The following is a 22,038-nucleotide window of genomic DNA, read 5'->3' on the forward strand; positions in this document are numbered from 1 at the left end:
GGCCGCCGCGAGCGGCGGTGCGGAGTCGGGGATATCTAGGGCCTTGACTCAAGTGTTGTCAATTGTGAATGATATTCCGGTGAGTTCAAGGAAATATGAAGTTGTGAGATCATTGGCGGAGAGGCTAATTGATGAAAATCTCTTGGAGGGTAATGAAGCTTTGAGGGAAGTGAATTGCGCCGCTTTGTCTGCGGCTTTTACGCGGACGCTTAATCAGCTTGAATCCGCCATGGTGGCGGAAGAAGGCGGAGGTGTTAGTGGATTTGTGTCTGGTGGAGGCCGAGATGGCGGCGATTACGTAGGTAAGTTGAGCCGCGGTTTGAGGGCGATTAGGTATTATGGCGACGTTGTGTGGCAGCGCGGTAGGGCGAGGAACCAGATGAGCCAATTTGGGTGCTCGGCTGAGAAGCTGGCGGCGGAGTTGTTATGGCTTGCTCAGAAGATGGAAGCTTGTGGTTGTGTTGATGAAGCTGTTTATATGTGGGCTTCGGCTTCACATGTTGCTTGGCTTGCTCTTTCTGCTGAACCGCGGCTTCAGGGGTCTCTTGTTAAGGTTTCAGGTAATTGTCTATGGAAAATTCTTAAATCGCATTTCTAATTTTGCAATTCCATGCTTGCAGTTATGGATCTGTTTCAGATTGAAGCATATTTGTTGTTGTACGCGGAGATATCGAGCATAAATTATACGATAGATTTAAAGTAAAAGTTGATCTGTATTGAACAAAATATGCACAGAGAACTCATCTGATATGGATAATGGTCAATCTAGTGAATTAGTATGTCCAATCGCCTAATAATCTCTCATTGTATTTGCACTGCAGTGGGTATTTAGATTGTAGTAGCAACTGCATAAACCTGAATGATTGCAGACACCTACATATTTTGCATTGTACAGCTTCACATTTACTTTCAAACATCTTTAAAATCCTTTTACAATTTACACTAGATTTCTGCAAGAGTAGACTCTTTCGTATTGCTATCCCCGTCTTTCTATATTCGAGGCAAAGGAGTAGACTGCGATCAAGAAATAGACGTTTATGGTTTTCTGCTGCATAAGCTTAGAACCCTTCTATGCAAATTAACTGTGTAAAACATGGTTCATGTGAAACAAGCCTTTTTAAGAAGCCTTCCCTACAAGCTTCTATGGCCATAAAATTTCTCTGTGAATTCCTGAGCTTTCTGTAACCATTTGAATTGAAAGTTTTTAATGGGTACTACGTGAATTGCTTTCAAATTTGATATTTGGTATGATATAAAATTATCACCATTTGTCTTATTTAATTGTTTTTTTTAGATTGTAAAAGTGCCATGTTCTGAATTTCTCTTTGTGCAGCTTTCTTATTCAAACAATCCAGAGAAATAGGAAAGATCGCAGAGGATGAAGAAAGTACAAAAGAGCATCGCAGGCGAACAAACATGAACATGCTGATGTCATGGCTGCCATTGCTATGTCGAGCAAGCAATGGCACAGACTCTCCAGTCCTGAGTATTAGCGAAAGGGCTGAGCTTGAAAGAATATTAGAGCAGATCATATGGACTTTGGAACAAGAAGAGGAGCAAGAGAAGGTGTTGTCCCTTTGGCTTCACCATTTCACCTATTGCCCTTCTTCTGACTGGCCCAACCTCCATGATTGCTACACTTGCTGGTGCACAGCTTCTCGTAAGCTCTTGCTTCGATGAATTTTCCATGAAAAACCTTTGGGTTAGATTGATACTAAATACTTGGAGCCCATTTTTCTGGCAACTAAAGAGTCTCTAATGGGAAGTGGAGGAAAAAATTATATTGCTATGTTAATTCCTCCTATCTGGTTCATCAGTTTGTGTAGGTTTTGCTCCTTAGCAGGAATATGCCTATGAAGGTCCAAAGACGTGTAGCAGCTAGCTATGTCTTGTAACTACCTTTCTTTAGTTCAATTTTTATAAGTCTAGAGCATACTTACATTGCATATGTACATTTATATTATTTATAAAGTGCTCCAATTTACAGTAAATTGAGCAGACTATCTATCTTAATTTCAGGCCTCAAATGTTCTTTCCTGCAGATTACATTGACTTCTCTGGTTTATTAACATTTCAAAGTTTTATTCTTCTAGTACTCACTTCATTTTGTGATATATCAACATAGAAACATCCCTTGAGAACTAAGTTATGTCGAAAAGAACCCTGAGATTTTGCCTGATATCTATTAACAGGTTATTGCATATTTAATCTGTTAGAAACTAAAAACTAGCAGGGATGTGGTGATTTCTAGCCTAACATGTAAAACTGTGTTTCCTTATATTTCCAGTTGTTCATGCAGTACAATTATCTTCCACTCCCTGTTCGAAATGACAAATTCTGCTGTAAATTCATGACATAAGGATGAGACAACATGTAGCTGTACTTAGTTGACCGAGCAAATTTCCATTTGGAAGTTTGTTCATCAATATTGATAAAGTAAACACAACGAAAATATACTATCAGGATTCACGCCAGAACAATATTACGAAGAAATCTACATGTGATGGTGAGGGAAGCCATACGCAAGCTAGAGTTGAATACATGAGTTCCTATATAGCCACCAGCTTCGAGTGTATATCAAACGGCTCAGATGAGGATAGTTGAGGCTCCTGGGCAAGACCAATAAAATGCATTAGACAAGCATGATGATGATGCACTGATTTTTTTAATTTATTATTGAAAATCTTGTAAAAGCGTACCTGAGTTTCATTTGCACCATTAAGGCCTAGTGCTTTCTGTGTTTCTTGAATCTTATTTTGCATACTCATGATTAGCCGTCCATAAGTCAATTTAGTCTCTTGCTCCAATGTTTGGATGAAACTATAAGTCAGGGCACCCATAGGAACGCCTGTGAATGCCTGTAAAAATCCAAGGTGCGTACATTTTGATGATTGAAGGTGCTAAAAGTGAACATATCAATATTTTCTTGAAATACAAAAGTTATGATTAAGACTCAGTCCCTTGTTTTTTAAGAATAGAGATTCTAAAGTGACTATAGATGTGTGATATTAACATTTCAGATACTGACCGTTGTATCTCCAGAACTTTGATGATCGTCACAGGCACTGATAGAGAAAGCTGTTCCACCGCTGGTACCTTTGTATGCTCGCATCCGATGATCTTCCCATTTAAAGTATCCTGCCCTGCTTGAAAACATTTTGTCATACTACTTTTACTATTATCTTAATGTGAAGTTTCATTGCAGGAACAAGTATCAAAAAGGTTGGTTGATCAGTAACCTGTTTATTCTGCACAAAAAGGGCAAATCTAAGAAAGTTCCACTGAAGCATGTATCAATTATTCCATGAAGTATGGCTCCAGGGGGTAAAGGCCTTACAATGGTACTATTGATCTCATCATCTAGTATCCTTCCTTCTGTTTCATAATCAACAGGGCATAATGATTCATCATGACCATCAATCTCATCACCATCACGGTCTCGTACTCGTGCTCCATGGCCAGAGTAGTGAAACACTAGGGAGTCCCCTGACCGACAACCATGAACAAGCCAACGTAAGGCTGATCTGATATTAGCCTTGGTTGGGTATTTGTATGGATCTTTCTCATCCTCTGCAGATATATATATATATATATATATTTGTGTGTATTACATACTGTTAATGTTCAAATATATACTAGTGTAAGAAGATTACAACACATACCTGTAAGGACAATTACTGATGCAATTGGGAACCCCAATTTCTCAACCAGAAAATATCTCATGGATAAAGCATCATTAATGCTTCCTTTAAGGCTCTTTGCATGACCCCGGTAATTGATTCCGCATAGAACTGCTCGTTTTCGTCCATGTACTGGAGGAGGTCGGATATTATTAATCTGTGGTGACATAGGGCGGTTGAATTGTTGGGGCTTGAAATTATTATTGACATTTGGATTCATCCTTCTTGGCCTTGCAGGATAAGCTGGAAATTCCGGGCGCATATTGTTATTAGCAAAACCATTGTTTCTTGGAGGTTGGAGTTGCGTAACAAATTGGCATCTTGGACAGATAATTGTTTGAGCTCCGATGGGAGCTGCTATATTCATGCCGCACCTCTGGCATTTGCATCTTCTCACGTCCATTATGTGAAAAAGTGAAAGAACAGGGTGAAGTTTTGTTTTGATTACTTTAAGAGGATCGTTTCAAGATTTATATAGGGATGGAAATATGATGGTTTATGAGTTATATAGGCGTGGGTTAAAAATAAATCAATGGGAAGTTTTGGTCCTATCGAAAATACCAGTGAAGATCCTCGATCGAAAAGTGAAACATTCCTAGTTGGAGGAATCAAAACAATTCTAGTTACAGTGATGTCTTTTTCTTTGGTCAAGCTAGTTATAGTAATGTTGACTATATACGTCGCTTTAAACATTATGAGTGCCACTTTAAATTCAAAATCTTTTTATGTGTGTGCTTAGGGGATGTTTTTACACCTATACAAGATTTTAAGTTAAAGCTATATAGTATTTTAACACATATACAAGATTTAAGTTAAACTTATTGAGTTTTGATCAAACTTTAAACTCTAATTTGCCCTTCACTTTCAATTTGTTGCATGTACCAAATTTATCTATAAAGTTGATTGTCCTTTTTATTAAAAAAATAAGAGTCGGAAAATTTTGTATCTCAATTGATTGACTATTGAATTTTTTTATATTGAATTCTTCGCTTCATAATTTCCTTTCTTACCCCTAATTGTGAAAAGAAAAGAAAAATATCAACTCACAATATATAACACCACATGGTAATTAGAAAAGAAAAATAAAACTCATTTTCTTAAGCAACCTATTACCCAGTGATAATATTTCTTGACTTTTTAAAAAATATTCTGTGATGTATTATTAGACATAATTGAGTTGCTTTTTCTTTCATAAGTTAATTTTTTTATTATATTGCAATAAACTAGAAGTTAGATGATCATGATATCAATATCGATTAAAGTTGGCAATTAAGCACTTAAAAGAGAATTAATTAACACATGCATTTAGGATTTAAATTATTTTGTATGTCAAATCAGCTAAAGCTTTATTCTGTTTCTGTTATAGATTGGTATGGAGAAAAAAAAAAAGAATCAATGTATTTTAGCCTTTCGGCATGATAGATTCATCTTGTCTTGTGAAGGCATGATTTTTTTCCATGATTCTCTTAGAAAACCAAGAATTTTTATAATTTTGAATGCATTTTATGAAAAATTAGCTAGTCAAAAGAATCATATTACTGTTTCGTGAAGAATTATTCAATATTTTCCAGAAACCGAATTTCGCTACATAATTTTTATACAGCACGTTGCCTAAGGAATTGTTAATTTTATGTTAAGAGAAAATAATATTCTTAGTGATCGAGTTTTGGTTTAGAAAATTAATATTGGCACATCCGTGGTCTTTATCTAAGTTTAAAATAGAAAAAGGTTAATTATGTAAATAATAAAAAAAGTCATTAGTTTATAATTTGGTTCAATGTACTTTTTCTTTGAAAACAATTATTTTTCTCATAATATTTTGTCAGAAGGAAATCGCTCTTAACAGAGTAATTTTGTCCTTTTGGTTAAAAATAATTTTGATATGTTGTGTTGGTTTTTTGAAAGAAAAAAGTTACTCTTTTGACGAATCAAGTTTAGCCTAATGTGAATATCAAGATCATACAAATAGTTATTGAGCCGACAATAGCTATTGGGTCTAGAATGAGCATTAGACCAAGTTAATTTGAAATTCGAATTGAGTAGTGAGCATGAATCGATTCCATCAAAAAGGTAGTGATATGTTAATTAGGATTTATTCAAATGGTTGAGAAAAATGTTTTATCCTATCATCACTTTTCTATGAGTTCTACTTCTCAGCCCCTTTCTTTTGAATTTTTTTATCATTATTAAAATTAATACCAAGATAATATGTTTTTTCTGAAATTTTACAAAACTAGTTTAAACATGGTTCTTAGTGACGTTTTAGGTAATATTTTATTCAAAAAAATTCAATGACAAAAAGACAAAAATTTGACAGAGTGATCAGACATAAGACATTATTGTCAGTAACGTTTTATAATTCGTTACTCTGAATCACGTTTTACAGCTAAAACGTGACTCACAGTTTCGTTTCTCTGAAATGGTTGAAAATTGAAATTCAATCTTGTACATGCTTCATTCATTATTCAAATTTCCACTATTAAAATGGATAGATATATTTTGTACATACCTTCACTTGAAATATATAAATGATTTTCTCTTTTCTTTCTCTTTATACATAGACAATACATTTAAGCAATAGAAAAAAAAAACGTGAGGAAGACTTTGAACAAATTGGAGCTTGTCTTGTATCATTTAAATTTAAAAATTTGTGAATAAATCATATGAGATATCATCTTCTAGCCTAGGTAACCATCCCTTCCGAATATTAGACCAATCGCTTTCTTATGATTATTAAATATTAGAATATCAATAAAGAAGTTATTGAATTAATATTGATGCAATGAGTGAGCAAGACAACTATTGAAAAAAGAAATTAATTGATATCGTAGAAAGTCCCTCCCCACTCTCTTTTTTCTTGCAAAAATATTATCTATGTATGAAAAGAGAAGATGAGAGAAATTTATATATAAAGTTGAACGAGGCATGTACGAGATTGAATTTTAATTTTTAATCATTATAAAGAAACGTTATTGTGAGTCACGTTTTAACTGTAAAACGTGCCTCAGAGCAACGAAATATAAAACGTTACTGACAATAACATTTTATGTCAGATTTTTAATTTTTTTTAATAAAATATTATCTAAAACGTTACTGAGAACCACATTAATACTAATTGTAAAATACCAAAAAAATGTATTATTTTGATAGATTGATTTTAATAATGACTTATTTTGATTAAAAGTACTTTTCTTCTAATTGTGTTCTTCAATTTTCATCTAGTTCTTAAATTCCCTTGTATTTCTAATTACGGTTAAAAAAAATAGATTTGTAGGTAGTTTGAAGTTTAATTGAGTTAGTGTTATTATTGCGTTTGTTACATTTGACAAGTAGAATGTGCTGGATTTCTGAAATTTCATGGAATTTGAAACTCCAAGAACGATTCCTGAAGTCATAACTTATAAAGGTTCAAACTGATGTCATAGTTTCCTAGCTATTTCGAGCAAGTGATTATTCAATTTATATGTCAAAAGAATGGCCATGTTTGATAGTGTTTATATTTACTGCAAATTGAGTAGATTAGTTTTCTTCCACTAGTTTTGCTCCACTGACTCTATCAGGCAACTGTTGGAGCTGCCCATTCAATTTAATCTTGTTATACAAAAATAAAATCAGGCATTGTGCCATATAATAGGGTTAGTGCTACAGTATCTTCTATTAGGGTTTTGACAGATAATATGGTTCTGTTATCGATTAACGAGGAAGAAAAACATTTTTATATGTCAGTTTTAAGTGTGAAGTGCCCTGCATATTTATCTGATTATACAGAGTTCTTCATCATCAATCTTTTCAAATACACCGTCAACAATAAAATTGGCTTTTGATATAAGAAAAAATCACACTGCACGTCTTCTATAGAGAGATTATTTTGATATGATTTGTGTTATAGATGGATATGGAAAGAAAACCAAATACAGGACATAACTGATGTGACCAACCACAACATGTAGTTGTACACGAGCTCTGAGCGAATTTCCATCTGGAAGTTTATTCAGTGTTACTGCTATATAGTTTAGATAACGAAAATATATGACCAAGATTCACACCAGAACAATACTATATGAGTGAATCTACACGCGATGGTAAAACAAACTGTTGAATTTATTACAAGTTTTATTAGTACAACAAGTTTATTATGCCAGGGAAGTTGTACTCGGGCTGGAGTTGGATACTTTAAGTCCCTATATAGCCACCATCTTCGAGTGAATATCAAACTGCTCAGATGAGGATAGTTGGGGCTCCTGGGCAAGACCAATAAAATGCATTAGACAAGTACGTATGATGATGCAAAGCTGCAGTGAAATTCTTTGATTCTCATAGAAGCGTACCTGAGTTTCATTTTCACCATTAAGGCCTATGCCGTTCTGTGCTTCATGAATCTTCTTCTGCATACTCATGAGTAAGCGTCCGTAAGTCAATTTAGTCTCTCGCTCCAATGTTTGGATGAAACTATAAGTCAGGGCACCTGTTGGAAAGCCTGTGAAAGCCTGCAGGAACCCAAGGTGCGACATTCTGATGATTGAAGATCTTAAAAGTGAAATCCATGCAGCTTAGTACATAACACAACACAGTAGAAGTAAAAGGCCTATACGCGCAGTACAAACTAGTTAGGGTTATAGCTATTGTTGTTGGGTTTACACTTAGAGTTTGGTGAATAGTTATTTACAAATACTAACCGTTGTATCTCCAGAATTTTGATGGTCGTCACAGGCACTGATAGAGATTGCTATTCCACCGTTAGTACCTTTGTATGAGCGGATCCGATGGTCCTCCCACATAAAGTATCCTTTCCTGCTTCAAAACATTTTGACATACCGCTTTTACTATAGCTTAATATGATGTTTCATTGCATTGATCAAAGTGTCAAAACGATTAGTTTCTGAATAACCTGTTTATTCTGCACAAAAAGGGCAAATCTAGGAAAGTTCCACTGAAGCATGTATCAATTATTCCATGAAGTGTGGCTCCGCGGGGTAAGGGCCTGACAATGGTATTATTGAGCTCATCATCTAGTATCCTCCCTTCTGTCTCAAAATCAACAGGGCATAGTGATTCGTCGTGCCCATCAATCTCATCACCATCATGGTCTCGTACTCGTGTGCCATGGCCAGAGTAGTGGAACACTAGTGAATCTCCTGGCTGACAGCCTTGAACTAGCCAACGTAAGGCTGATCTGATATTGGCCTTGGTTGGGTATTTGTATGGATCTTTCTCATCCTCTGCAAATTTTTTGTATTTCATATTAGATTAAGGCTAAACATAAGCATTTGTGTTCTAGTCGTGGCGATTAATTACACTATACATACCAGTAAGGACAAGTACTGATGCATTTGGGAATCCCAACTTCTCAACCAGAAAATATCTCATGGATAAAACATCATTAATGCTTCCCTTCAGACTCTTTGGATGGCCGCGGTAAGTGATTCCGCACAGAACTGCTCTTTTTCGTCCATGTACTGCGGGAGGTCGGATATTATTGATCTGTGGTGACATAGGGCGGTTGAATTGTTGAGGCTGAAAATTATTAGCATTTGCACACATCCTTCCTGGCCTTGATGGAAAAGCTGGAATTCCTGGGCTCATATTGTTATTGGCAGTGGGAAAATTAGCAAAGCCATGGTTTCTTGCAGGTTGGAGTTGTGTAATAGATTGGCACCTTGGACAGGTAATTGTTTGTGCTCCAATGGGAGCTGATATCTTCATCCCACACCACTGGCATTTGCATCTCCTGCTGTCCATTGTATGGAGGGTGATCAAAGTGGATTGACTACTTGAGAGTTGAGATGATCAATCAATATACATATGGAAGGCATTTATATATACGACACAGGTGAATGCATGATTTAAATTTTTATAAGTCCAAATTTAAAAATATATACCACAATACTTTAAATATTTAATATTACTTATACTTATTTACTGAATCTATTAGCACGCATACAAAATTTGAGCTAAAACTATTTGGTTCAGATGAACTGTAATTCTAACAGTGTATTTACTCGGGGAAATTTTACATAATTCAACTTTCAGTTACCAAAATTTATAAAGTTGACTTTTTATATTGAAAATGTAAATCAATTATGCCTATATAATGTACTTATAAAATAAAAATATTAAAAAATGTAAGTTGTCGCGTTTACATAATAATCAAGTTAGTATAACTATACATTAGCAACTCAACAAAAAAACAACAGCATACATCAACTCAACATACATTCTTTAAAAAAATCTAAGTGATATTGGGTTGATACTATAAAATGAATTGATGATTCAAATTGAATTTTAACATTTTTCATAAATTTTTTCTATGTATATAAACATAAATGAGTTACTTGATTATTTCAAAAATCAATTTATGATTTTAGTACAATAAACTAAAAACTAAGTTCAATATCTAACAAAGTGGGTGGGCATTAAGAACCCAACAGAGTTAATTCGATCTTAATTTACAATCATAGGTTTAATACCTATTTACTTTTCTAGGATCTTCCCAAAAAAGAATAAAAATAAAGTCGATTCAAATAAAAAACTTCTCTGATATCAATATTCATAACGCAATATCATTTGCCCCGTAATTTGATATGTCAAGTGGCTATCTCCTTGTGCCTTTGTATGTCAAATCAGCGAGAAAAAAAAAGCTTTATTCTCTTTTAATTTTCTTGATTGGGCATTATATTCTTTCATAACCGTGAAATTTTCTTTTTACAGCGGCGTACTTTACCTCTCTTTAGCATATCAGAGTATCGGAAGGGATGATAGTTTGGGAAGACAAATTCCAAATTGCTGGTTGAATCGGATGCTAATTTTTATAGTGGGAATCGTCATTTCTGGTCAAAAGAATCAAATTGGTGTTTCATTAAGTATTACTCTCTCCGTACGGAATTGTTTGTCATGTTGCGCTTATCGAAGATCAATTTGATTAATTTTCAAAGATAAATTGGATCACATTATTCGATAATTTAAGCAAAAAAATTAGATATTCTAAAACTGTATGAAAAGTACTATAAATTACAATTTTTTGCATATTAATATGATGAAAAAATACATTTTAAAATGTTATCTCAAAGTTTTCATAGTTTGACTCTAAAAATAGAAACCATGAAAAATAATTTCGGACGGAGAGAGTAATAATTATTTTTGAGAATCCAATTTTCTCGATGAATAGTTAAATTAAGAGAAAATCATGCTTTTTTAATCATTGTGTTTCATCTTTAATCGCAGGAAAATTAATATTGGAAGCAACTAGGAAAATGAATATGTGATCTACATCTTATTCGATACATAACGAGAAAAATAATATGCACTAGTTTGAGCTTCCTTCTAGAGGTATCGTATTCTCATCTATTTAATTTTACTAGTTACAATTGCATGATAAGCACGGATCAAATATATGTTATTTTATTTAATTTAATTTGTGGCACATATGAAATTGACAAAGTTAATCAAATTTTTAAATACTTTAAATTGTTATTTATTGTGTTTTATATTACTTTCAACGTAATTTTTATAAAATTATATGTGACTTTCTATATCTCAATTTACGTGACGCATTTGATAATTAACCAAAATTTAATATATTTTAAAAAATATATTTAAGTTGTTGAATTTTAAGTAATTTAATTAATTGTATTATTTATTATAATTTATAATATTTTTATAGTAATTTAAGTTACTGTATTATCTATTATGATTTATAATATTTTAAAATAATTTTCAAGTTAAATTTTAAGTATTTTTGAATCACTGTATTATACATTTGATTTATAATGCTTTAAAAGTAATTTTCGATTGTTCAATTTATCCGGTATATGAAATTTTAAGATTCAATCAAATTTTTTAATATGTTTTTTGAAAAACAAAAATAAAATTGAATTGTTGTAATTTACTAATTTAAATGTAATTGTCAAATAATATTGTTATTTTTTTTGTCTCAATTTATGTAGCACATATAAAATTTGAAATTCAATCAAATATTAATATATTTTTTTAATATCATATATTACTAATTATTATGACTAATAATATATATTATAGCATTACTTTCACTCTTCCAATTTATGTGACAAATAATATTTTAAAGTTAGTTTTTATTTTTTTTATCAAACATCATATGGAGAGAGTTGAATAAAATAATATAGAATAACAACCCAGGAATTAAATTACATATTTTCGACAAAGACTTACACAAATATCATAATTATCAAGTTTATATCACAAGGGGATTCCAAGGAACGACAAAATTAATGAAGTTTTATATGAAGGCACTACATACACGTGTAGCTTAATGAAGACACCTAACAAATTAGGAACAAATTTCTCTGTTTGTAATTAAGCAATTTTCTATATCTATAATTTTGAAATTCTTTGTTTGTAATTTTGGAACTTGACCTCAAGCTGCTGATATTCCCTTTTGTATTATAGAGTAATATTTAAAGTTCAATTTTCATCGTTTTAATAACAACACCATTATATATTCAATTTAAGGGACTGTTTTCTAAATATCTTGACTCGGGTAAACTTTTGGCTTTTAACAAAAAATAAAACGAAGAAATAAATACGTAAATGAAACGTAATGATCCGAATTCACTCAGATGCCAATTGTTCCCTTATCCTTTTGCTGCTCTTATCAGTTTATCATAAAACTTATTCTCTTTTATCTTAGAAATAAAAATTGTTTTTAAAAGCTTGCTTTGAGATATCACTTGAAATATATTCGATAGTCATACTTTTTGTATAATTTTTTTTTTTGTTAAAAAGATTTTCCAGAAACCCTCGTCATCTAAAATCAATTCTGACTGAAAATTTCTGGCTTTGACTCAGTTTGTGGAAGCCACTAAAATGACAAGACATGTGTTTTGCCTTTAACAAGTTAGAAGCTTATTTGATGTGGTAATCAACTATTGTAATTTTCAATTGCCTCATCTGAGAAGTAATTTGTCTATATGCTTATACATGAAAAAAAAGAACTTACGATAAATATTAGTTAATACCCCGCTAGAGACTTGGAAAGGACACCATCAGAACACAATTTCTTATTTGAAAACTTGCAATTATTAACTCAGAGATGTAGATACAAATTATATAGGCAGAATGAGCATAGAATAATGCCAAAGAGAGTTTGATACAAATCTTTGGATCGTATTTTCGAGGAAGATAAAGAAACGGAAGCAATTACAAGAGACAAGTATAAAACTAGCAGCGCCCACGCCCGCATTTCATGATGGAACTGGAGCAGAATTAGAGCTTGAACCTTATGTTAGTGTTGAATTTTTCAGAAGATGATAACACTGGTTCCTGCAAGATTTAAATGTGATAGTACAATATCATATCCAGTAAAATAATTAATTCTTATTGATGAGAATATCGTGCTTTTAAATACTCGAGGTATATGCATATACTGTACTAAATAAAAACATTCTGTGTAACAATCAGGAGATACAACACAAGTTTTTCCAATTTCTAGACATTTGCCAGAAAACTTGTAGTTGAGATGAGGTCCATAACTAGTTTTAACTTTTAAATGCTAACAATGTAGGAGTGATTTATTTTTACACTAATTTATAATAAGCGGAATTAGTAACCTGGAAAACAAGTAAGAGGCCTTCTCCTAGCACTGATTGTGTGAAAATTAGTTTAAATTGTCATATAAGTTACCAAATCCTAAGAACAATAGCATTAGTGTGATTTCGAGAATGAATTTAAGTTACCTGGTCTATCTTGCGTTGAAATATCTTCAACAGTGGACATCTAGCTTCGTTAACATTTTCGATTGCCTTGTGCATATTATCAAGCAATCCTTGGTATGTTATATCTGGAATTTCCCAGATAGCTTTAATAAATGTGTAAGTCATGGCACCCATCATAGTTTTTTCAGCAGAGAAAGCCTGCATTAATTCATACAATAGTAGTTGAGGATAGAATATATAGATCAATCATATAAAAAAAAAACGATCAAAGGATTGAAAAAAATAATACAGAGGTATCTGCAGCTAGTTGATTATCCCTGCAAGCACTGAAACCGAAGACCATACCACCCCTCGTACCCTTATTAGCACCAGATGGGGGTCTGTTATCAACCCATCTATTCCTGTTAAAATTCAAATAACTGATATAATATTCTCTTATTTCAAAATGATTCTGAAGATGATAACTTTTGGATGGTAAGAACATACTCTTTGTATACCCAAGGTAAGTCAAGAACAGTTCCACTATGACAAGCGTCAACGATAGCATGAAGTGTAACACCTGGAAGCAGTGGTTTAACAAGAATATCATTGATGTCATTATCGCTTATCATGCCATTAGTCCTAAAGTCAAGAGGACAGATTGTTTCATCGAAACCATCTAGTTCATCTTCACAAAAATCAGGTTGTCGTAAGCCATGTCCTGAGAAGTAGAACACCAACGAGTCACCTGATTTAAGGTCTTCCATCAACCACTTGAAAGCCTGCAGGATGTTTCTCCTAGTTGGAGGTTTAAATGCCTCTTCTTCTGCAGGAATCGTTTCATTCAATATATATTTCTTACTCAGGCAGATCAAAAGTTAAATTTAATGCCTTCAGCTTTTTAACTACTGAACCACATTTACATGTGTGAGTGTATAAAACTACAAAAATCTCAACAAGTCAATAGATCCTGAATTCATAATTTCAAATGATACTGTCAATAGAGAAACTGGAATTACCTGCTAGAATGAGAATAGAGTCATTTGTAAAGTTAAATTTCCGAACGAGCAAATCACTCATGCTGTGTACATCATGCAATGTTCCTCTAAGTCTGAATTTCTCCTTCTTGTAAGTCACCCCACAAAGAAGTGCACGCTTCCCACTTGGTGCTGGCTTTGTAAAAATAAGAGACAAACGTGGACTAACACTCGGAGAAGGAGATCGGCTGTTCTCTCTTGAACTGTTTTTCCTAAATTTATCTCTGAATCTTCTCATTTTAGAACTGAATCTACCATGTTCTTGGATTGGCAGTGACCTCTCACTATTGCCTAGTGGAATCATATTGCCACACGCACAACGAAATAGCTTACTATGTGGTGGCAATGGCAGTTGCTGTCGACATTTTTGACATACCATATACATTACAAAGGGATAAACTAGTTCTACTTAAGTAAAGTCAGCAGACCATAAGTAAGCACTAGGACAAGTCACTTCACTAAATGCACAACTTATTGAAATAATGTGAAATTGATCAATGTTCTTCTAACTAATTAATAAGTAAAAGCAGGAAGATATTCATAAACATTTATCAAGATGTGAACATGAGTTGTTCCACTAAACCAAAAGTGAGTCATTTTCTAATTTTTCTTTTTTATTTTGGGTTGATTCTCAATCAAGCTTGTCCCTGAATTTCTATATCATTGGAATTCAATTGACAATTATAATGTGATGTGTGAACTAGAAGAAGATGCCACTACAGAAGCAAGGGTTGAAACTTTCCTTTTTTCATCTTCTTTTTGGAAAGTAAAGATTCCTACATAGAGTGCCTTAGAACAGTAGCATATTTTAAACCTTGCCTTGAAGTGAAAAATGAACAAGTTATCTTTAGACTTGGTCTTTTTCTGTCCATGATTTGTCGATTAATTGGATCCAAGTACGAAGAAATTGATTGAAGTTGACATCCTATGACGAAAATGATTTAAGTTTGACATAACATTGAGCTCATGCTCATACGAACTAGCTGCTGTAAGATTGAACGGATGTCTATTTCACCAAGTTTACATATAAAAGGAATAAAGTGCTTTGTTCTGCTTCATATATAGATGAATGTCACTCACTTCTGGTATACTAAATATGCTTTAAAAGATATAATTATGTTTATGAAAACTGGAAGGAATATTTTAGGGATTTAACGTGAAGAATGAAAAGGTAGAACAAATGATCAAAAAAGCTACTTTATTCTAGCTTATATCTAAAGCACAATTGTAAACATGCTTCTCATAACATAATATAATCCCTTCACAAAATATAAAGCATTCCCCAGAAAGCCCTTCCTCTTTATGATCATCAAGATTCTCACATGCTCAATAACATATGCAAATGTACAAGTGGACTGAAATACTGTGCCCCTTTAGTTTTGAACATTCACAAAAACATAGCACTTCTCTTCTTCTGTCCAAAAGGACGACGAATAGAGTGGAATGGGGGGAAAAGGAAAGGATCTTTCCACAGCCAAATTTCTTACTTTTAATGTTCCTTTTACTTTTATAAATGGAGGAGATCGAACAAGATGCTCAACTTCACAAGTGCTCGTTCTGTTCATCTACATACAACTGTTCTCAAGTCTAGTAAATGGAGAACACAGAATTTAAGGCATCATCCAAGGATAACGCAAAATAAAAGCCTACATTAGAAAATGGCATTGATGATGCCTAGATTATAAAGAGGCTCATAGAGCTAATCAGTGACATACATAAACAGATAATATACATACAAGCAGAATATGCACTGTTCAGTTTCATACATAGAGGCCCATCTTCTGTAATTTAACATACGAGAAAGAGGAATATTACAAACTACACTATTCCATAGATGAATTTACAGCGAACTAAGTATACCAGCTAAAACTGTCTCCTAAGAAGAGAACACATGCATGCTTTGTAACATCCATCTCTATAGGCGGAAAATAGACCTTCATCTTCTGTAATTAAGATGATAAATGTTGAGTCAGTAAATAAGCTTGCCAAAGAACAAGCTAATTCAGTGTAGTATTTTAGCAAGAAAAACTCGCTGCATGCTAATTTTTCACAGTTGAGACTTGTGAAGAAGGAAAGAAGTAGCAAAAATATTTGTTCGTTACTGATTGCAGCTAGAACTTAAGCAAGTTAAGGGATTACCATGTGTATCAGGACATTGAGCAGCAAGCACCACAAGATGGCCCAGTGGAAATCAAAAACCATGAGGACTCAAGGAAACACACTTTCCAGATGTCCAGATATTTTAGCCTTGCAGTCTGGACACATAAATCCAATTGAATCTGAATGAGCTTCGGTATCATAAGCTTCAAGCTTGAATTCTACTCTGCACCACACACATACTGTTGAAAGTTGATTCAATTCTTCCATGTTTAAGATGATTCCACCAGAATCAAATCCAACAGATGCAAAAGCCTCTTTCATCCTTGCATCATTACCCAATCCAATAGAAGTTGCGGGTAAAGATGAAGATTCATGACCACCATCAAAGCTGTATTCAAAATGGTCTATCTCATCCAGCCTAAGCTCCTCAAATCCTGTTCCATTATCCAGATTCTGACCAATAGCAGAAACTTCGTCATTGTCCTGCAGAGGTTTTAGGGAAAATAAATTACTACCCCGTGAAATTAGGGGATTAGTTGAATAAGAATGAGCAGTTATAGTATCTATAAAACAGAATAATCTTGAAATAAGCTATTATCCAAAACCTTGCTGCATAAAAACCCAACAAAACAGCAATCTGCACATTTGAAATTGCCAATAACAGCGATAATTCTCAAAGAATTAAATCCTTCCAAACAGTCAGGATAGTGGAACTAATAACACAAAAATTTAGATTTACGTAAGCAACACAAGAGGATAGTAATATGTTCACTACTTAAGTAGATGCTACAATGAGTGAGACAAAAAGTTTTAACATCTTAATGATTCCTAATGAAGATAAACTGGCGAATAAAAAGGCTTCTTCCTTGGTGCATCAGGTAGGTTGGGTTATCAATGAGCAGTAACAGTATCCAATGTTGATCAGACAAGGAATGTATTTAGAGGCTTGGTAAACCCTAAGAGTAGAGGAGCTGTTCAACTTAAAAACCTTGTTTCTGGATGTAATGGTTGTAAGCCCGGCAAATACATATTTTGGACACCCTTATCTTCAATCTATATATGATGTTTCCAGACAGATTGAAGTAAGCACATTATAGCATTGGCCAAGTTGAACTGAAATTGTATGATAACCAAGTCATAGCATTTTTCTTTCTCACCTATATTGGAGATGAAGAAAAGACAAAAAAAAAGCCCTAATACAAAAAATCCTAGGCAAGATAACCAAATTAAGTTTTGAAAATCCAAAATGGTCAGGAATCAACGAAGTTGATTATTTGTCAGGATCTCAGAGAAGGAGGAAAAATTGTTTGAGCATTGCTTGATGCACTTTTTACAGGATAAAAACAAAGAACAAGGTCGTCGTCAGCAACTATGAGATAAATGTATTACCTCCACAGATGCAGAAAAGCATTTTTACCTTACTAGATCCTGAAAGAATGCCAGTAGAGTTGTGGAATGATTGCACCATAGGCTCTGAAAAGCCAGCTAGTCCATCTCGAATAGCATTTTGCTGAAGAATGAACTCCATAGTCTCAGATTCCAAATCATTATTTGCTTTAGTCAGGCTGTACCCAGGACAAACTGCTTGCTGGTTATTCCCATCCTTCTTCATGTCATCACTCTCAGGATGCTCAAAAGCACTATGAGATGGTTGCACCATAGACAGCGAGAAATTGGTTAACTCATCCAGAGTAGCATCTTCCTGGAAAGTCAGTTCCATAGTTTCTAATTCGACATCATTTGCTTTAGTCAGGCTGTTTCCCTTACCCACTGCTACATTATCAGTTCCATCCTTCTTCACGACACCTTCCTCAGAGTGCTCAAAATTATTATGCAACGACTGCACCATAGAGACAGAAGAGCTAGTTAATGCATTCTGACTAACGATTTCCTGAAAAGTTAGTTCCATGGTCTCAGGTCGAACATCATCATTTTCTTTTGTCTGCTTGTTTCCCGGGCCCTGCATTACCTTGTTGCTTCCAGCCTTCTTCGCATCATCACCCTCAGGCTGCTCAGAATTATTGGTTGAGATCACTCTCAGATTGAACTTGTTGGCCAAAATCTCACCACTCTTATCTTTAGTCACTTGCACGCAGGTATAATCAGGCTGATTTCTGCCTTGTTCAAGACATGTTTCAGTCATAAATTCCTTGGTATCTGACAATCCAGTATCAGTGGTTGACCTCGCAACTTGGTCAATGTTGGTAGACATATTTCCATCCAAGTCCATTGAAGTACTAGATGGCATGCTACTGTCCTTGGTCGCAGGTCCACTAGAAGTTTCTACAACTGCATTTTGGGCAATTTCAATTAAAGCATCCATTTTACATGTCCTTGAAAGCAACCCATCATGATGTGGGGACTGAACACCCTTGTCTGCAGCAACAGCAGCAGCTATATCCACAGTTCCCCTTGCATTGTTTCTCACGTGGACTCCTACGTGACCATTGTAACTACGCCGTTCTTCAAATACCTTATGGCAGAATTGGCATTCATATTTTCCATCTCTAATTATGACCCCATCACCAACAGATGGACCAACCCTGTACCTTCTTGTGGTCCGCTGGTGAAATGAGAACAGATGCTGCAAATATGCATTCTTTTCTTCAAACGTCAATTTACATTTATAACATTCAAAAATGTCTTGAACTTTAACCTCAGGGAGATTATCCATCTCCATCAAGCAAACTTCACTCAGATGTAGGTCTAGAGTAGATGAACTGGGTACAACTGCATGTGCAACTACATTATGCTTTGCCACGTCACCTTTTTGAAGAGAATGAGGATTTTCTTGGATGTCTGTTGACAAAACCAAACTAGTATCACTATGGAAGTTACTCATACTTTTAGCAACAGTATCATCAACCTGCTGAGTTGGCTGATTTGCTTCACCAGACAAAAAATGGGACCGCAAGTATGATGAAGCCTCTTTGCATGATATGAACTGCTGACCAGTAGGGCTAACACAGAAAATGCCAAGTAAGAAGAAAATACTGGACTTCGCCACAAAACAAGAGAAGGGCAGTAAACATCTTCCAGTTAGAACAACATTTAGTTGCACCAAGCTGTGCAAGAGCTTATTAAAGGAGATTCGAGATTTCTAAGTAAAAAGTAGATTTTAATCAACTAAAATGAGTTCCATGTGAAATTGAGTGATTATCTCAATCTATGTAATTATGATAAATCTGGTGATACTTCAATCTCTGCTAACGCTTGCATCGACTAATTTGAAAATTGGCATCTTCAAGATGAAACAAAATCATTTTACCTACTTTACGGTCATAGAAAATTCAACAAATGGACCTATCTAATCATTCCTACATCTAAGCTGCAATATGCTTATGATGGGGATAGCATGAGCTATGGACCCGGTTCTTGGGGAAGAAACCTGGTTGCAGCCATGCTATCCCAATAGCATGCATTGTATCAGTGCATATACTTTCAGGAATCAAATAAAAAGTGCACTAGCCTAGCAACGTTTTTCAGCAGCAAGCTATGCACTAACTCATTGAAGAACTCAAACTTTTCACAACAAAAACATAAAATTTCATGGTACTTCAACTTACACATGCAATAATATTGAAACACATAAAAGCTGCATAGATCCTGTGTTATCAAAAGTGATAAGCGCAAAAAAACTCTAAAGTTTGAAGGGGCTTTAAGCGCAAATAAAGCATGACCTTTATTGAGAAAAGACGCAAATGGAGAAAAATAAAAATATGTGTTTAGTCCAATACTAATAATTATAAGCATGAAACAAATATAAGGACAAAAAATTGATTGTTTTCATGATAAATTGAAATATCAATGTTTCGCGTCACCTCTTCAGAAAATGCCCATTCACAAGGAAAAGTATGTCTTAAAACTTTGATGACGGCAATGAAACAAATATTAAGCGAGGGGAAGCGCTCAACGCATTTTGAGCGTCGCTTCAGGGCTTAAACACACCTTTGATAACACTACGCGGATCTAGTTAATTCTTAACAAACATGCAACAGAATAACCATTAGCATTCATTTTCATCACAAGGTTAGCAGTCCATACTACACAATTTCAAAGCATACAACAATAACCCGCATAATCATAATGCATAAAAGCTTATAAACGAACATGTAATTAACAAGCGAAAGTATGTTAGCAGAAAAAGTTAACAACCTCACAATTCTACGACAATAAACCCAGACGCGCCCGTCCCGTCTACGTAGGGCTAGCAAGAGCTTCCAACCAATAGGCAATATATCTCCAAATCCACTAGCATCAACATATTTCCTCTTCTTCCTTCTGCTACACCACTGTCCGTCCAAGTCCCTAACAAAACCGAGTACCTCTTCTTCAGTCTGTAACCTAACCGTCCTTTTCTCCAATTCTCCACTGTATAATTTATCCCCATTATTCTCCAAATTGTTTAAATCCACCACCTCACCGTTTTTATTCAGAATTTCCACCCCAGTCTCTTTCAGCTTCTTGTTATCCTTAGGCTTCCGTCCTCTCTTCCTCTTTTTGTCAGGTTCATTCATCAAAAGTAGGGTCTTTTCTTGAACCCCGGAAGTAGCCGGCTGTGTAATAGGAGGAGGAGGAACAGGCGGTGGAGATTGGGAATTGGGATTATGTATAAAGAACTTAAGAAAATGAAGAATTGCGTGATTTTCAGGGTCGGAAGTACACGGGGGTTTGGGTTGTGAAGTTGAAGGTTGAAGACCAGGCACGCGAGAACGGTGGTGTTGGTGGCGGAGACGGGAATAGGTTTGACGACGGCTTCCGCCGGATTCATTGAAGAGGGACCGGTCAATTTGGGGAATAACGACTTCGTTAGTACGCCGGGGATCATAAGCGGAGTCGGAGCAAAGGGAAAGTTCGTGGAGTTCAGATTGGGAAAATTTACTGATGTCTATGTGAGCCAGCGTTTCCAACTTTGGGCCACAAGTCGGTGCAACTGTCGCCATTTCCGATGAGAATTCCGACAGGGACTATAAGGTGGTGCTTCTTACGAACGACTTACAGGTGACTCCATAACTAAACGAAATGATCACACTTTATTTTATACTATATAGTATATTGCTTTCCTTGTCATAGTTTTATTACTTTATAAAAAAATAAAAATTAATTACAATATATTAATTTTATAAATTAATAAATATCTTGAAATGAACATTTTTAAAAAGAGTAATAACTAATAATAATGATTACTCAAATTCAAGTCATCAATGTTTATAGTTTGTACGTTGTAACTTTGTAATATAAAAGGTCATTGATCCCTCTGAATTTGGAAACTAATCTCTATATTAAATTTAAAATTTTGTTTATTTGTCAATTAATTTGGAAACTAATCTCTTAAATATAAAATTCTGTTTATTTATCATTCAATTGTATATATTAAATAGAAATTTTGATATAATTTCTTATATGAAAATTTTGGCATTCAATCTCATGTTGGATAAGAAATAATAATGCTAAGCTTATAAAGAGTTAATGTTATTTTGAAAATGAGAATTTCTAAGAGGAGATAAAAAATATCATTAGTACATTAATTTTTAAAATGAAATGAAGGTAAATACG

The 22,038-nt window shown here is 34.3% G+C and overlaps 5 protein-coding genes across 9 annotated transcripts in view; 1 reads left to right on the plus strand and 4 right to left on the minus strand.

The window, feature by feature from the left end:
• The window catches only part of LOC107008284, a 2,810-nt gene extending 764 nt beyond the window's left edge, over nt 1-2,046 (plus strand). The window contains exons 2-3 of the mRNA XM_015207256.2: nt 1-560; nt 1,334-2,046. Coding sequence (XP_015062742.1) covers nt 1-560; nt 1,334-1,680 — 907 coding nt within the window. The 3' untranslated portion in view covers nt 1,681-2,046. The remainder of the gene's footprint in view (nt 561-1,333) is intronic.
• Nucleotides 2,047-2,253: 207 nt separating this feature from the next.
• On the minus strand, nt 2,254-4,180 carry LOC107008285 (metacaspase-3-like). The gene is made up of 5 exons (XM_015207258.2): nt 3,663-4,180; nt 3,240-3,570; nt 3,029-3,143; nt 2,700-2,858; nt 2,254-2,609 (listed from the first exon to the last, which is right to left on the minus strand). Exons 1-5 carry the CDS (start codon nt 4,081-4,083, stop codon nt 2,550-2,552), a joined length of 1,086 nt encoding a protein of 361 aa, XP_015062744.1. The 5' UTR covers nt 4,084-4,180; the 3' UTR covers nt 2,254-2,549.
• Nucleotides 4,181-7,535: 3,355 nt separating this feature from the next.
• On the minus strand, nt 7,536-9,528 carry LOC107030243 (metacaspase-3-like). Of its 2 annotated transcripts, none has more exons than XM_015231611.2 (5): nt 8,987-9,528; nt 8,569-8,899; nt 8,357-8,474; nt 8,009-8,167; nt 7,536-7,921 (listed from the first exon to the last, which is right to left on the minus strand). In XM_015231611.2, the coding sequence occupies exons 1-5, from the start codon at nt 9,417-9,419 to the stop codon at nt 7,862-7,864; spliced, it is 1,101 nt and encodes a 366-aa protein (XP_015087097.1). In that variant the 5' UTR covers nt 9,420-9,528; the 3' UTR covers nt 7,536-7,861. The 2 variants fall into 2 exon arrangements, with proteins under 2 accessions (XP_015087097.1, XP_015087130.1); XM_015231644.2 differs by having other exon boundaries at nt 8,357-8,471; nt 8,987-9,525.
• A 3,151-nt stretch (nt 9,529-12,679) lies between these two features.
• LOC107015409 (metacaspase-1-like) lies at nt 12,680-15,503 on the minus strand. 2 transcript variants are annotated; one of them, XM_027918494.1, is made up of 6 exons: nt 14,365-15,503; nt 14,094-14,171; nt 13,853-13,925; nt 13,656-13,767; nt 13,388-13,564; nt 12,680-12,974 (listed from the first exon to the last, which is right to left on the minus strand). In XM_027918494.1, exons 1-6 carry the CDS (start codon nt 14,765-14,767, stop codon nt 12,918-12,920), a joined length of 900 nt encoding a protein of 299 aa, XP_027774295.1. In that variant the 5' UTR covers nt 14,768-15,503; the 3' UTR covers nt 12,680-12,917. The 2 variants fall into 2 exon arrangements, with proteins under 2 accessions (XP_027774295.1, XP_015071153.1); XM_015215667.2 differs by having other exon boundaries at nt 13,853-14,171; nt 14,365-15,495.
• A 528-nt stretch (nt 15,504-16,031) lies between these two features.
• On the minus strand, nt 16,032-21,508 carry LOC107010408. Of its 3 annotated transcripts, XR_003579390.1 has the most exons (4): nt 20,638-21,508; nt 17,900-19,442; nt 16,522-16,965; nt 16,032-16,325 (listed from the first exon to the last, which is right to left on the minus strand). XR_003579390.1 is itself a non-coding variant. In XM_027918491.1 (3 exons), exons 1-3 carry the CDS (start codon nt 21,423-21,425, stop codon nt 16,591-16,593), a joined length of 2,706 nt encoding a protein of 901 aa, XP_027774292.1. In that variant the 5' UTR covers nt 21,426-21,508; the 3' UTR covers nt 16,032-16,590. The 3 variants fall into 3 exon arrangements, 2 of the variants coding, with proteins under 2 accessions (XP_027774292.1, XP_015065184.1); XM_027918491.1 differs by having other exon boundaries at nt 16,032-16,965; XM_015209698.2 differs by lacking the exon at nt 16,032-16,325 and having other exon boundaries at nt 16,823-16,965; nt 17,872-19,442.
• Nucleotides 21,509-22,038: the final 530 nt, after the last annotated feature.

Source organism: Solanum pennellii, chromosome 1, assembly GCF_001406875.1.
Source record: "Solanum pennellii chromosome 1, SPENNV200".
Taxonomy (NCBI): Eukaryota; Viridiplantae; Streptophyta; class Magnoliopsida; order Solanales; family Solanaceae; genus Solanum; species Solanum pennellii.